Source organism: Rhopalosiphum padi, chromosome 2 (assembly GCF_020882245.1).
Source record: "Rhopalosiphum padi isolate XX-2018 chromosome 2, ASM2088224v1, whole genome shotgun sequence".
Taxonomy (NCBI): Eukaryota; Metazoa; Arthropoda; class Insecta; order Hemiptera; family Aphididae; genus Rhopalosiphum; species Rhopalosiphum padi.
This window is the reverse complement of record NC_083598.1, coordinates 32,472,905-32,490,876: the sequence shown is the minus strand read 5'-3', so window position 1 is coordinate 32,490,876 and position 17,972 is coordinate 32,472,905. Positions and strand designations below refer to the sequence as shown.

The 17,972-nt window shown below is 27.7% G+C and overlaps 1 protein-coding gene across 2 annotated transcripts in view; it reads left to right on the top strand.

The window, feature by feature from the left end:
- Positions 1-17,972, top strand: part of LOC132921822 (cAMP-specific 3',5'-cyclic phosphodiesterase) — a 622,929-nt gene that overhangs the window by 168,567 nt on the left and 436,390 nt on the right. Inside the window, exon 1 of one of the 2 annotated variants that reach the window (XM_060985045.1) lies at positions 12,230-12,607. The exons of the other annotated variant lie outside the window; for it this stretch is intronic. Within the exon in view, the coding sequence (XP_060841028.1) occupies positions 12,519-12,607 (89 nt within the window). The 5' untranslated portion in view covers positions 12,230-12,518. Of the gene's footprint in view, positions 1-12,229; positions 12,608-17,972 lie in introns of those variants that run through there. 2 annotated transcript variants of the gene reach the window in all.

Genomic DNA, 17,972 nt, shown 5'->3' with positions numbered 1-17,972 from the left:
ATTTTATTATAATAAAATCAACGCAGATATTGAATTCTTCAACAATCGGATAGGTAGTTTTTAATCAAGTGAAATAATTTCCTCCCATCGATGTATTGTAAATTAAACTCAATTTTTTGTTAAACGTTTAATCCAAAAATACCTAAAAAAAATCTATTTATTGTAACTTGTGACGTAAAAACTAGCATCTACATATATAATAATCATTGTTATATTACAGATTAGGTCAAATGACAATAATAATATGGGTATCATACTTACTGATTTTACAGACGAATTCATATATAATATAATAGTCATCCCCACAGGTTCGGCATTGCAATGGATCGGATCAATTTACATTGATTGAAAATGTATATTGAATGGGTTTTTTCAGTTCTAAATCCCTCAGCGTGCACGTTTATCAAATACTTGTACTCGTGTGTGTGTATAAGGTCGATTTGAAGTATATTAGATTTACAACATTTCCTGTTCGGAAAGCTTGCAGTGAGCGATGACACGAATTCGATTTGAACCAACGGGCCAGCCAACACGTGTTGATAAAAAAAAAAAATATGTTTATATACTGTATAGCATGCATACTGATATCACTATCATAAATTAAAATATCCAGTAGATTTTCGTGTTCCACACGATAACACAATAGTATTATATATTATGTCAACTACGTTTGTATAGGGATAAAACGTAAATAATTTGCTAAAAAATCTAAACCACATCAGCTACATAAAATTTAACAGATAACACAGTTATCTGATGATATATTTTATAATATCAAAGCCGAAAATACAGACAAAACCGAATATTCCACGTTTAAGTCAATCTATTACCTTTTAACTTTGTAATTATTGATGACGCGTTATTTGTGAAGAACTAGTTAATCAGTTTAAAAATGTGCGATTCTCACCCCTTCTACCATCAATATTTTTTTGAAATTTAATCTAAATATTTAAATATGGTGCTTATAATAATATAGTATCTATTTCTTTTTAATTACATTTCTATATGGTTTTTTTTTATTTTAATGGTCAACCATGTTTGAGATATAATTGTTTATCGAATAAATACAAGTGATATAGGAATGCTTGATATAGCTTGCCATAACTTTCCATTTTAGTTAAGAGAACATTACACCCTCGTGTGCTGTCCCTGTCGTACTAACTTACATCGTACCAAATGCAAATTTGCGTTTAGGAGAATACATTTAATGTTGTTAGTTTTAATATTGAAGTAATTTTACCTATTATTAAACTTAAAGGTAAGAATACTATCTAGGAAATGCCATATGATTTTATTGATATTATAGTTTTAAAGTGAGTTATAACTATGTAAAATATTACTAGTTTAAAATGTCCATAACTCAGTCTAATAATCGACTCTAATATATTAAAGCTAACAACATCAAATAATGTGTTCTGCTGAACGCAAATTTGCTACGATGTACATTAGTAAGACAAAGACAACACATGCGGGTATAACATCCTCTTAAGCGTATTTGGCTCTCCTGTCTTCGACACCGCTTTGATCGCAACGCTGTAGAATATAATGATAACCGTTCGAATAATCAAGTTTGTAATTATAGTGAAAACATATATATTTTGCTATTTTCAAAATAAACTTAAACAAAATTATTTATAAAAGACGAATATAATTTATTGTAAAATGCAAAGAGAGCTGGTTTGACGTCATAAATAGTTGTCCTACAATACGATATTTTGGAGGTTAAAAATGATCTGGTTCAAAGAATACCGTACTAAATTCACACTGTTATGTTTTAATAATGATTTAGAATAGATTTGATTTATGGTGTTAGAAAAATAAATTAAAAACGCTAATATATGTAAAATTAAAAAAAAAATTATAATATTAGACATACATTAAAAATAATTATATAAACATATGAAAAACTATAAATACAATAAATTATGAATCATTTCGACTGAAAAATATGTTACTTGTTTAACTATCGACAAATACTTGAATGCCTAAAAATAACTGTTTTTTTACGTAGTTATAGTATAAGAAATAACAACATAGTTCCATGTTAATGTCAAGTTATAGTTAAATATTAATTAAAATGGTTTATTACAAATTAAGGCATCACCATGTAGCCCACCTTGCATCAAAACATAACAATTTACATAATAAAAATTAAATATTTTTAATTATACTCTCTTTTTTTTAATAGTTTTGTTTAATTCTTGCATTTCATACTATTTTGAAAATAGGAAAAAATGTTTTCATTATAATTGATATTTTGAATACACGGATGGTTACCATTATTTTCGACAGCAATTGCTATCTAAAACGGTGTCCGTTTCGCACTACAAATTCATATAATTTTTATCACACCCCCCCATCTGTCGATATTTTGTATTCCGCAAAGATTACGTAAAGATTTTTCTATTCAAAATTAATATTTTCTTGTATTTTCTATATTCTTGACATTTTCTAGGTTCAATTGATGTCTTGACAAGGTATACTGTTTAGTAGATCTCATACTATTATCATTATTATTTTCTTTTTGTTCGTATGGTATTGTTGCTTCATTATTCCAACCCAAATGTTTTTGTCTCTGAATGACCTCACATATGACTTATCCTAGTCCATTTTGGATTCTTATATAATTGTTATCAAATTATTTTTCTTCGAATTCTTATAGTTTCTTCTAGATTGAAATTGATTAAAGTATTTTGTGGTTTTATGTTATTCATATCTTCTAATAAATTCAATGAAGACTCGATAATTGTTCTTAAGTTTAGTACAAACTCAATATTTAGGTTCGTTAAATGAAAAAACGAAATCCTTCCAAATAGAAATATAATATTCTTTAATCACTTTTATTTGTCTATAGAACAATTGTATAACAAACTGTTGACCTTTAAAATAAAAAATAAAACAAATAGAAAAAACCAAAAAACGGTTTTTTTATTTTTTTTTTTTTAATATCTTTTCTCTGAAATATGTATCTACTAATTACACGACCTAAATCTATTATATGTACAGAACATTTGAATCTAAATATTATGTTGCTTTATCTAAACTTTCTATATGCTTGCCTTTTCCAATCAAGCTGTATTTAATATAAACGAGATATATTACACATGGACATGAGAATGTAAATTAATTTTGTTGATTTAGTTTTGTGAACACAAACATAATATTTTACAATTGTAATGAAATATATAAAAAGAGAAAATGGCTTCACAGTAATATTTATTGTTGTTTCACACAAAATGTTACGGTATAGACGTATAATTATGATTTATAATCAATTAAAATTGCTCAAATAAATTATACACCAAAATATAACAATGAAAAATAATATAATCTTATACTATAACCTAATTGTGCTCGACCAGTAGAGGCAAGTCACTGAACAGGGCTGCTTCATTGGCCTAAATAATATGCCAAACTAAAAATAATAGAATCCAAAAAAAGGGCAATAATAAAAATAAAAACTTTCGACAAAAAAAAATACAATAGAATAAACGCATTTTAATAATACGATAAAATAGGAACGTAGATATGTTCTTTAGGTAACTAGGTATAGGTATATGGCATACAAATATTAATATTGATTAATTAGAAGATTAATAGAATACCGACTTTGTTCAAAAAAAAAACTCAAATATTTTAAGTATTTAAAACAAATCAACAAAAACTTGCAATATTTACAATTCTAAAAAATCTTAACTTGAATAAATCATATATTTTTTTTAACGGAAAGTTTGAAAAACATAAAAAAACGATAACATGGGTGAGGTCATTTGCTTCCTTGTGATATGAGTGAGATCAGCTAGTCCCAATTGGTAGTACTCAGAAATCAAGATTTCCAGGCTAATACCAATGAACTGCATTATGAATAATATAATGTATTTGTATATTTGTAGTGTGTACTATAAAAATACTAACAACAGTTTCAAGTAATAAAATGTTATTACATAAAAACTAAACTTATAATGGATAAGGAAATACAAATAAATTACTGATGAAAAAATTTTACTTTTTTGGTTCAACAAATTAATTATTATAGTAAAATATTATTTCTTTACTCACAATTATTGTATCGGTGGGTTGACTGGCCGTACCTTTTATAACTTTGCAATTATGGCTACAAAAGTCGATATTGTACTATATATTAAGTATAATATAAATAACTAATTTCTCTGCTGCAGATTTAATAATGTATATGTTTTAAAATATTATGATTAAAAAAAGTTTAACAACGAGGAAAAAAATATAAAAATAATTATATTCATTTTCACTTGCTAGAAGTAGCATTAAAAAAAATCTTGTTAATAATAATAATAACAGTGGGCGTGGTCGTACATGGAATTGACGACAACAAATAAAGTTGTATTCAGCCAGCATAAATAAACATTATATATATTATCAATATTAATAAATTAATCAATGATTAGCGCACAATTGAAATATAATTATAATCTTAGCGTCAAATTTCAACCAATGGCCATGTTTCCAAGGCTTATTTCTGTTAAAAAAAAAATTATAATTATCTTTGCGGTGGTTGCTTCTATATTTTTGATTTAATGATTTATACAAAAAATTACATAGCTATTATTAGCTTCTACAATATCAAAAAAGGTGTTATGATTTGGTTTCACTAAAGTAATGCTAAAAAGCAGTCTGTGCTATTTCACAACTTTGAAGTTAAACACGATTAGTTATACTAGCTATACTATATAAGAATATTTATAAAAGATAAATGAACTGCACATAATAATCACAATATTTTAAAATAGATAATGAGGGTATTGTGCGATAAACGTAGGTACAAGTCAGCAATAGATATATAGATCACTGGTTCGTATTATTACGTTATGGTGTGGTGAAGTAGTGTGAAAAAAATTATTGATACTTTTCTTTACATAAGAATAATTATTTTAAATAATAAAAAAAAATGTTATAGTTATTCTGCAGTGGAGACAAATAATTATAAATACTATATAATATAGACTGTGATCTTAACTTATAGGTAAAAAGTAAAAATACATTACCATATCCTACTATAGACCATCGTCCATAATCAAAAATCACCATTTTATATTTAATCAAAGTTTAACTTTGAGAAGGGCATATTCGTTTCGCGTTTCTTTTTTTTCGTTTTTGAATACAATAGCAAGCTTGATGTACATAGTGAAAAACGCAGGTATCGAAACGTCCGAATCATAAATTTAAGTTCAATCTAATATAATATTCTTGAAGGTTATTAGTATAAATGTACTTATAAAATAAAAAAAAAATTAAAAACTTTCGTCGAAAAAAAAAATAGTTACTTAATAAAAAAAGAACAATTCAACTATGAGGAAGTAAAACTTACACATTATAACGAATAAAGAATGAATGGTTAGTAAGTAAAAAAAAAAAAATTAGAGCTCACGACTTTATACGAAATGAAAATTTCGAAAACTGCCAAAACGTATTAGGTAATAAATATATTATTGTTATTTTTATTATAATAATGAAAAAATGTGAATTATTGTGGCCAGCACAGTTTTATACACTATTTTCAGCCAACATTATATTATAATAATATAAATCGCTGTTTACTTAATAAATAATTTTTATATTACAACCATCAAGAAAAATTTGTATGTACTTATTTTATTATAATATTATTTAGAAAAAAAAATATATTGTACTTCGTTATAACGTTTGTGGGTTGTATTCATATATTAAAATTTACGATGTATATAATACCGGGTGATCCATTTAAAACAATTATTATTTCAAAAACTATTTACGTTTTTAGAACATTCTTTTTTACGTAACTTTTTATTAAAAACATTTTTTAACATATTTTTGAATTCTTAATTTTAATTAAAATATTTTTTTAGTGTACATGGATATATACAAATCAAATTGTGTGAAATTTTCACAAAGAGTTATGTAAAAAAATTTTCTATACATCGTTAATAAATTTTGAAAAAAAGATTCCTAGTTCCTACGTAAAATGATTTTTCATTAAACATTTAATTTAAAAAAATTAAACGCCAACGAAATATACAATAATTGTATATATTAAACTTACCATTTACAGTCGTTTTGACCTTGGATATTTTGATAATAATAAAGGTATCTTAAAAACGACACATTAAAAATATTATTGTCAAATATATCATTATTTTACAAACAGATATTGAGTAATTATTGTTATTCTGAATATCTGTATTCATTAATTATAAATTATAATAAATACTTTTATATATTAAATTATTTAATTTACTTGCTCTGATATTTAACGCAAGTGAACGTTTTCAAAAATGCATGTTTCAATGTTTTATTTGTAAATCACGAATATAATATCCGTTAGTATTCCGACGTTTCAAAATACTTTTACTCGAGATGTTTTTATAAAATTTGGAAAATCTAACTGTAAATAATGTACTTGAAAGTTTGCTTTGCTCAAAATAATTTAATAGGTAAGTAATAAGCCTATTATAAAAGTTGAAGGTAAGAACATTATCCGTCCTTAAACGTTCGTTTTTCGATATTTTATTTTTTTTAAGCTAGAAACGAATATTTTTAACTTGTAAAATTTACAATAATACATATAAATTATATTTTGCTTAAAAATTAAAATATCGAAAAAATTCAACATTCGAGTATAGATAATGTTCTTTTCCTCATATTTTATAATAAGTTTATTTACTCTGATATTAAAGCTAACAATACTCAATTGTTTCTACTGAACGAAAATTTGCTATGTTATGTTTGTAGGACAGAACAACACATCTTAGGTAGGCATAAGCTATAAGTACATATACAATGTAATTTATACACTGTAATTAGGTTCAACAATGGTACAGAGAAACCGCATAATATTATGTAAAACTAAATGTTGGTTTTTACTCGATTTATAGTGTATGCTATGTGTTTATTACATGTTGTATCCATTTCACAAGATTATTATCGTCGTATTTATAGGCACTTAGTATGTTATTGCTATTGAACTATCTAAATCTTTATGCGATTTGCGAGAATTCGTGATTATTTGTTCAGTTTTAGTCGATACCTATATATTATTATACAGTAAATAATTATATCGTGTTATTATAATTTGTAAATCTATACTGACTCATGGAAGTCAATTTATAATGTTTCTCATTGCAGAGAATGACCTTAGGCATGTCACAAAGCTGATTGCAATCGTGAATAATAATGAAAAAAGTTTATACAAATTATGATAAAGCTAGAAAATAAATAGATTTACAAGCGACATAGTTTTTTATTGTTTAAGCACTTTCAACTCAATCATTTTTTCAATTATTTAAAATTCGTCATTGTTAGAAAAATTGTAAAAACAAAATTTTTTGAATAAATTAAATAATTGGATGAAAAATAAAAACCCCGTTTAATGTTCACCATAAATTATAGATAAAAAAATTGAAGATTTTCTACTTTAAATATAATATACATTTTTCTATGCCAGTCTAAGACCTACCTCAAATTGGGTTCATGGATATATTATACTCCTATATATTACCGTTGTCGCGTTATTGCGATCAGTACCTATAACGACCACCACCTGGTTTATTGCGGTAATCGTCTGTTGACCCACTTGACCGGATGAACTGCATAGTATTACATATTGCCAAAATAGAGCCACGCAGATTAATATAATATGAACGTGTCGGGTGTGGGATTATCGCTCGGCCGATTTTCCAAAACTATCTACGATGTGTGATTTATTATATTATAGTTAAATCCAACACGTGCACACGATAATAATAATGCACACACAATATTATTATGGTATAAATGTAAAATGCTCTGGTGTTATTGTAATATAATCGTAACTTGACGACCAAGTGCACGTAAAATCGACAAATCGAACGAATGCGCTTTTATTATTATATTTTACTAGCTGTATTATCCGGCGTTTCCCGGGGATAAATTAAATGGAAATCTACCTACGGTAGATAGAAATAAGTAACTTTTTTTTCTTACTTGTACCTATCCAATTATAAGCAGAAATAATATAATCGAATATGCGGTTATGATTAATATAATAGGTAAGCCACCCTAAAATAATTGGTTCAATCGATTATCCAAAACTTCTTTGAATCATCAAAATCTGCCAAATATTTATTCATTCTATAATCCCTAGCCGTACACTCTGTCGTCTTTTATATAATATATAATATAATAGCTGCTATTACCCGTGGCTTCCGTTCTAATGCTCTTATAAGACCCAACTGGGATCCCAAATAATATTTATAAAAAATATAGTGCCGATTGGTCAAAAACCTAACCTGTGGATTTGCATACGCGTAATTTATATGTAATCCGATTATATACTATGATCTATATATTTATCATTTTCATTTTCCTTCAGTTAAATATTATTTATCATTTTTTTGTCAAAATAGGTTGAATATTATTTGTATTTCAAATATGTAAACCATACTTTGTCTTTATTTACTATTATATTACAATGTTATACAATTTTATGTTTATATAAAACTATATATTCTATTAAATTACCTAAATTAAAAAATATAATACAATACGGACAATTATAGCCAATTAAAATAACTATTTTATTAGCTGTAGCAAATATTAAACTTGTATTTTATTAACAAAATAATGTTCAATTTTTATGAGCCAAAATAAAATGCATATTTGAACAACACTATATAGTCACCTATAGGGATTGAAGTACAATACCCATACTAGGTATTTTGAAATGTATCGATATAAGTTTTATTTAAATTAATCTATGATTTTTTGTGTCTATAGCGGACAAAGATGGAAGCATTCATTTTTTATGCATTTAGATAATATAATGACCACTATGGTGCTAAATTCCGAACTTATAATATTTACTCGGCATCAGCTGCAACGCAGATTATTATAAATTATAATACCTATCGTCATAAAACCAATTAATTATCGTTACGCACCTAACGCCGTATAACAAGCGTATGATATTATTGTGTTAACTATTAAATATTGATGTACACGTAATGCATTTTTGACACAATGACTTTGAACATAATATTATTATAACATACATTTGCGGTACGCGTTCCGTATAAAATATAATATTACTGTAGTTTATACACAGTGGCATAAATATAGTTCGTCACTTTTGTTGTTTGTTTATATAATATACTTTAATGCCATGAAAAAATATATTTGGCTATAACCTATAAATAATTTTGGAGTACTAAGCCACATAGTACTCTCCAATCATCACCTATAATTAAAACAATATTATATCTACACATAAACAAAATCCAAACCTCGTTAATTAACACTGCTATTGCAATATGATTTGCAATAGTAATAATAATGTATTATACAATTTTTTTTATTTTAAAGCCGTTATTATATTGTTTAGAAAAATATTAAAATTTAACATCCTATCATTCGCCAAACACAAATAATTCAGGAGCACTTAATGTTTATTTTGGAAAAAACAAATATAGTTTATATAACGATAGTTTATCGTTGGTATTTTAATGATTATCTTTAAAATAGAAAAAACTCGCAAATAAATTATAATTCTCTCAAAAATACTCAATCGAACACGATAACCTGATTAATATCTCAAGGTGTCCATATAGATAAGAAAAAAAATAATAATAACAGAGTGGTAAAAATGTGCATTAATTGACGTATGTTATGGACGCGTGTTAGGGTTTTTCAGTCATGCCGTAAAATTTGATAATATCAAAGGATTATGAGGTTTCGTCATTGTACGATAGTTGAAATCGATATCTAATCAACGTAAAGTATAATACAATAATAATCCGCGTAAAAGGCACTGTGCAATTCGCTTGTGTGGTTACATCCCGCCAAAAGTATTTTATCACCACGGCTACGTTTTCCATAGAGAATTCGCTAGTTTAAAGATTGCGGTGTGCCATTATTATTCATATTATTATCATTATACTATATCTCGCCAGTGTGCAGGAAACGAAAACTACGAAAAAATAACGTCAACCCATGATGTGGGTACACGACGGTGGGGCGAGACTGCGAGAGGTAACACGTGTCACTCGGTGTTTTTTTTTTTTATGTCTTCTGTTTTGTCTTTTCACGTATCATACGCATATTGTAACGTACAAGATGATTCATCAAGCATGTTTACCCCGAATTTTTCTTTCATCATTAATGTATTTAAATTTTGATTTTTTTTTTACCATTTTAAAAATGTTCAAAAGGAATACACACTTTTTTCAAATAAAAACCATCCATTTGTAAACTACAAAGCAGATGTTTTTTCTTTAAAAAAACATGTATCTAAATTAATTTGTTAAAAGTTTGTTTATTAGTTATTTAATTGTATATAGTAAGGATAATTTTATTTTTTTTAAATAGTTTTACGAAACTATAAGATACATGTAATATTCTAGCTAGTACTTATTATAATCGGAAATTTTTTGTTGAACATCTATAACCACTATCTTACAAATATAAAATCACAATTTTTCAATCACTATCCTATTAAAGCTTAGAGAAAGTTAAATAAATTAAAAAAATTGTTCAGATTTCGTTTTGAAAACACCAACATAAAAATAAATATATAGATATCTACTTAATGATTTGCAGGAAATAAAGGTGATTTTTGTTTAAAAATCTAGGTACTATATAGGTACATGGACGGTGGTCCGCTTGGCTTGCCTGCCGGCTTTTGTGATTTTTTTTTGTGAGAAAAAAATCCACTCATACGCGATCGTCTGAAGTGCGTACTATAAAAATATATCTGTACAGTAGGTAAATAAATAAAAATAAAATAAAATACTGACGTTTTACTATTTTACGTTTGAATGATTTTTATTTTATTTTTTTGATTCTTAACTACCTTTACAGTTAGTTGAAGAATATTATTTCGTATAAATATTGAACAGGAAATAATTTAATGTCAAGACGCTGAGAGAAGTGCATGCGCAATAGTGCGTGCGAAACAGAGTTTATGCCTATATTTTTATCAAAAAAAGAAATATAATACAAATTTTCTAACATTTCAATGTACGCGTATAGTGTATACAACAATACATAAACATGTTAAAATATAAAAGCAAAATTAAATCTAAAACAATCATCGTGCACACTACACATAAAATACCCCAGAATTATCATAAATGGAAAAAAAAATCACAAAAACCAACAGCAGAATCAAGGAGGTCCATAGCGGATCAACAGTGTCCGCATCGTAATGTGTTTTAATTAATAAAAAATATGTGTATGATACTGAAATGACATTAGGTGATGGTTATTTAAACAGTAAACACTCGTTATCTGGAAGTGCATTAACGTTTTTCAAAATGTTTTCATTACACAGTTTAATGACAATAATATCAATATTAAAAGATAATATTTAAAAAAAAAACACTTGTTCGATTATATAATAACTACTATTTTTTTTAAGTTTTCACTATTTTCAATTATACTAATTATGATTTTATATTCCTGTGCAGAATATTTTTCCAAATATGTTGAATAACAAAATTCGAATATTTCGCATACTTAATTAAAAATAAATACCAATAAATAGTGCATTTACAATAATATTATGCACTTGGAATTTGTTGTTAACTAGACAACTATATTCCAATATCATCGTGTATGACCATAAGCGCATCGACAGTGATTTTATAGATTTTAGACGGAATTTTGGATTATTAAATTGGGAACTATAATGGTTCTAAATAAACTTTGCCTCCTTAATACGTTTCAAAGTTACTTTCCTTAAGTAAAACCCTAATGTGTTCTGACAAAAAATTATCTCGAAAATCGAAAACTGTCAAAATGCGCAAAACGAAAAACTTCTCGTTTCGATTCGAGAACACATAAGACGACGTATGACGTAAATGACACGAGCGTCATAAAACAATACGCAAAGTGCATCGAAAATCAGTCGTATACTTATAACCACTGATTATTTACCGGGTAATCGAATTTGTATACGTTTAAACTCTCAAACGAATAATCTGCTCGGAAGAATATTTTCAAAAAAAAAAACGTAAATACCCATCGAGACGACGAGTTTGAACTATCAAAAGAATTGCGTCGTTTAATAAAATACCGTTGTTGTTGTTGTTGTTGTTGTTACGTGTGATGCAGCAGTCGCCAGTTACCGTCACGTTACCGCACGGACGGTCGGTCGGTGGCGGTCGGCGGTCAGCGTACCGTCGCAACTCGTTCATATCGACCGACTCACGCGACGACCGCGTCCGGTCATGAAGTGGTGACCGGGCCCCGCGGTAGGCAACACGGAGGCGTCGACGGAAACGGCCGCGGCCGAGCCGCAGGTGGACAGCGGTGCCGCCGTGGCCGCAGCCGCCACCGTCTTGTGCGCGTACAAGCTGGACGTGGAGCAGATCCGCCGCGAGATACTGTCCGGCGGCCGCGGGCGCCGGGCCCGCAGCGAACAGGGGCCGCACCCGCGGGACGTCCAACAGCAACAGCACCTGTGGGCGGGCGGCGGTCGGGCGTGGACCGGCCGCAGCCCGTGGGCCGTCAAGCGCACGTCCGCGCCAGCCATGAGCACGCAGGCCAGCGGTTCCATGCGCGTCGCACTGGTGCTCAGAACACGCCGGTCGTGGCCGGTGGCCCCGCTGAAGACCCGAAGGTTAGTAACAGCTGTATACACTGCCGGTGTGATGATAATATTATTACGATATTGTTAACACTGTAAACAACACTATTGACTAATAAATAAAAAAATAAAAACGGACAGACATAAAATACGCGCGGCGCTATAATAATATGTCGCTGCTGAATAACTCGGTTCGATATATTATTATAGTGTATCTCGGTTGGCGGTACAAACTCGGTTTGCCAACAACTAATTCCACGGATGCGGGATATAGCACTACTTGCTGTATTTTTGGACGTGGTTAAAACTACTCTCTAAACTTTTTTGACAACTCTGACAACAACGATCTCTGAAACTTTCATCGAAATCGGTCGAGTAGCTTTTTTTTTTGTTTTTATAAGCTACATACGACAGAACACATAGCTTTTTGATCGACAAAAGATAAATTAAATATTGTTTTATTTAAACAAATAAAATAAATAACAACATCAATCGATTACGAGGTGCATACGCGACGATGCTACTAATATATTGCTAACCTGAGGATGCAATAAGCACTCTCGAGTTCTCTTCTTGAATTCGCCACCCGACGTCTATGATTTATTTATGTTTTCTTTCGAATTTTTCGCTTCAGAACTGCTTCCACTTCAGTCCTTGAGATCATTTGACGCCGAGTTTGTAAATCTAAACAGTTATCACGTTCACCGACTAAAAACCTCTTTACTACGCAGATACACATCACTTCCACGCTCTCACATATAGTTTTTTTTACTCACGATTTCGTTTCGGACACAATCAAATAGTCCTTCGTTATTTTTTTTTTTACCAAATACCGCCTCCTGATTTTCTTCGCTCAGGGTAAGCTATTTGTTATTTTGAATGTATTACATTGTCAATCACTACACTTTCATAAAATCATCCTCTTCAATCGACTTTATTATTTAGACTAAATATTATAATATTATAATATTATTAACTTGTCCAAAATTTTCGTTAGCATCCCATCAATCATTTATTTGCTGTTAAAGGTTATCCGAAAAAAAAATATATGCTATAGAAATAAAACTATTTTTTTTTTATTACATTAATTTCGCGTTCTTTATTAATTCGTAATATTAAAACACCGATACATGATATTCAGCAATGGTTTTGAATTTAAAAATTAAATGTATTAAGTATTCAATGTTAAACCGTGATTGATTTTGTAACACAAACAATTTAAATAAGTATTATAATACATATTATTTTCTATGATGGTGAATCCCCGAATCTTCGAATAACAAGAATATTTTACTATTTTTGTTTCGTTTTATCGATTGTCTCATTGTTATGCGTTTTATTTTCCTGTTATTTATTTTAGTATTCAATAAAATAATATTATGTACCCACAGCGGGATTGTTTTTCAAAATAAAGTTCTTTCGTATTTCCGTAGTTCTGCTACTCAGAAACATTTAAGGTATATTATTTATAACACGCATCCAGACTGTATCACATCGCTCAAGCCTAATCGATGGCAAAATGTTCTTAGAATATTTTAAAATCATTTCAGATTTTCATTTTGACATCTAACAGGATATCATTGCGTTTGTAATTTGTGCACTTTTATGGCAAGTCTTTATTTTTCCATTAAAAATGTTATTTAATAGATTGACAGCAACAAATATATAATATTGTATAATATGTATTACCATACACACCTTGTATTATATTATTATAGTTAAATATTGATGATATTACGTCCAATTGGTGTTTTTATAAAGGACGAGACGGAAGAGGCAAGAAGAAAAAAATTTTGCAATTCCATTTACTATTATTGTGAAACAGAAATTGAAAAACTTTTTTTTACAATATGTAACGTTGTAACTAAATTGTTTGTGCTCGCACATCGACGACGTACATCGTAATTGGTTTTTGATAGTTTCTTCGCTAATTTATTCGTTATCTGATATACCAGATCATTAAACATTAAGACATCTATTTGACAAAAAAACGTAATTAAACTGAAAAATAGCCAAATACTATGTAGTTATATTAAAATTGTACCAATGGCTGTTCTTGCTTTACGAATTATGTATAATTAATCAAAAACATTTAAAATATAAAATTTTCAATTATATTTTTATAAATATTTTATAACTAATATTTATATTGTTAGATGATATATTTTATTTTTTGTTTTCCAATTAAAGATAGTTTAAAGTATCACGTTTCTAAAGTTATAAAAATATAAATATAATATACATAGCATAGGTATCTACTAGATTTGGTGACTAAATCCTGTTCTGATCGATTCAATTTTCAATTAGAGCAGCCAGCGCCATTAATTTAATACACAATATAATTTTTATATTCATAAAATCTGAGAAATATATAATGCGAGTCGCCTTAACTGTTAACAAAAATTGTAACAAAATACATTATCTCAACAAACAGAAACAAAAGATTGGTATATTCTGATCCGATTAATTTTAAATTCTGAACAGAATGATGAATATATTGATTTTACAATACATTTAAATATACTTTGATTCTGAATTTTTTTGGTGGTTTCTTGTAGAGAATTGAATCTAGTTGATATTTTCCAAAAAATGACACTAAGTTTTTGCATAAGGATTTTATATAAATAGTAATATTTTCAAAATAAAAATAGTTAGATTATTTTTATAAACATTTACAAATACATTTGTAGTTAAGAATTTATAAAATGTTTAATCAGTACAGCTAAATTTGAAAATTGAATACAAGGTATCTCATTGATAGTTTATACTGTAACAAAAACTATAAAAATGTATAGATACAATTTTTTAGTAAAGAAATTTTTAGTAAACATTTCAAAGAAATGAGATATTTAAACAAAGAATAAAGGTTCTATATATTTTATTGTAATTTAAAAATATTTTTCGTGAGTACTTGAAACTTTTGATGTATATTATCATATTTTATACATACAATGACATTTTAAAATGCAAATTTTTTGCAAAAAAATATTGAACTTACTATTACATTAATGCTTAAAAGTAATTTAAACATAACATAAAATATAACCTAATGATTTTAAGCAATAATTCATCATTGAATTGAAAGTGTTCATTAATACATACATTTAAGTGAAAAAAATCTCGATGACAATATTATACACTTTATACTAGAATGGTTACCTACTTTCCACTTTTTTATGTTTTATAAAATAATGTTATGCGTAGATCAAAAATAATAAAACACCGATTTAAAAAATTAACCTTTTCATTCAAAATTTTTTATTTAACAAAAAAAAAAATTAAATAACGATAATAATAAAATTTATATTTAATATAGATAAAGAAGAGGGATCGCAAAGTGATTGACCATATTTTACACTTTTTTTTTTTGAGGGGGTCACGAGACTAAAAAGGTTAAGAAACGATGGTCTATACCAGTGTTTCTCAACTAGTGTTCCGCGGAATCCAAGGGTTCTGTGAGAAATTTGAGAAAATATAAATTAATTAATAATATTTTTAATTTGAATTATGATTTGAACATAGAGAAGCTCCAAATGGGGGTTCCACAAAACGTTCAAGCTCCTGCAAAGGTTCCGCGAGTAAAAGAAGTTGGGAAACACTGGTCTAGACTGTCTAAGACTCTAAGTATAGTCCGGTCCGATAGACACCACGTGCATGGTAACGGTTGCGCATTCAAACACGTGTTGTCTGTAGGCTGAAAAAAACGAGGGGGGGTTCTGTTTTCCCCCAGTGACTCTACCCACCCCCGTTGTCATTGTGACCGTTTTCTGCCGAAGGTTATATTCCATTTTCCGAAAAAAAAAATTAATAAATTATTTTAGATATTTGTTAATCACACCTGAACCTAAATCCATCAAATAGTAATGATTACAATATACGTGGCTCACCTCGTATCACTAATATTGATTATAAAGACACAAACTATTATCTACATCTTAACTTTTTACTGTTACTCACATAATTATTAGTCTATTTCCAAACATATATACGATATTACATTTAAAGCTGGATTTATATTTGACACGCAATGTATAACATAATATGTATAATGCAGATTGTATAAAAGTTAATAAAGGAAGAGTTAAAAATCATTGTTTAAATGTACCTATTATGAATAATAGATAACATTGGTTTAGCATAAAAATAATTATACATTAAATAATAAAAATAAAAAAAATGTATAAAAACTACATTAATGCAAAATAAATACTATATAACACATTCAATATTATATTATGAAAAACATTTTACCATACAAAAAAAGAGATTTATTGACAGTTAGGGTGCCCATGAAAGGGCAAATATTTCTTATTTTTCTTAAATTAATTATATTTTATGGACTGTTTTGTTCATTTACACTTAATATTTTACACTGGTCTAGTGGTCTGTACTTCATTTACTAAATTCTGAACCCACGTAAAAATCGAGGGTGAGTTTTTATAAATAACGGATTCCGCCTGCGATGAAATAACAATAATAGTAATGCGGATATAACTGATATAAGGGATTTCTTTAAAATCATTTATCACATTTTTTAGCGAAAAACGGTAATGCTTAGAAAATACAGTTTTTTTTTTTTTAATAAACAAAATTAACTATTATTTGTTTAAGAATATGTTTTTAAATCTTTTTAAAATTATTTTATTTTTAAATTGTTAATAATTTTACAGAAAAATAAAAATCGTTTCTTAGAAAAACTAAATTATAAGTTATTTGTTTATCAAAATTAAATTACGAGTAAATTATTCAATTCTAAGCTTTAGTATTAATATAGTATTTTGAACGTCGATTAAAATGTTTAAAACGTTTATATTTTTATAGTAAAACTAAAGGTTTTAACTTTTGGTTAAACTTTTTACATAAAACAAAACCAATTGTCTAAGTCACACTCCAACGCTAAAGAAGGCCAATCCTGCGGGTACGCTAGTGGCAGTATTGCTTGTTCACTAATTAGCTACTTTTCTTTACCCAAAACTGATATCATAATAATAATATCTCTATTATATTATATTGTTATATCCTTATAGTATCATATTTTATGTTAATACTTCTAAATTTTGATGATGATATTATTTAAAATGAATATTTATTTTATTAAAAAATAAAGATTAAAACTCACTGGAATAGGAAAGTTACAGCACATACAAAAACGCTTAGGTTGGCCACAGTTAAAATATAGAAACTATAATATTATGATACCCTAGCTTAAATCTTATATTTTTTTTTTATAAAACTCCATATATATCTACGTGACTTTAGAATATTACATTTTAAGTGAAAGTTAAATCAGAAATAATACACTAATATAGTAAATTATGAATAAATAGGCTTATATTTTAATTTCAATAAATCTTAATTCGTTAAATGAAAATAATAAAACATAAATATTTTAAGCAAG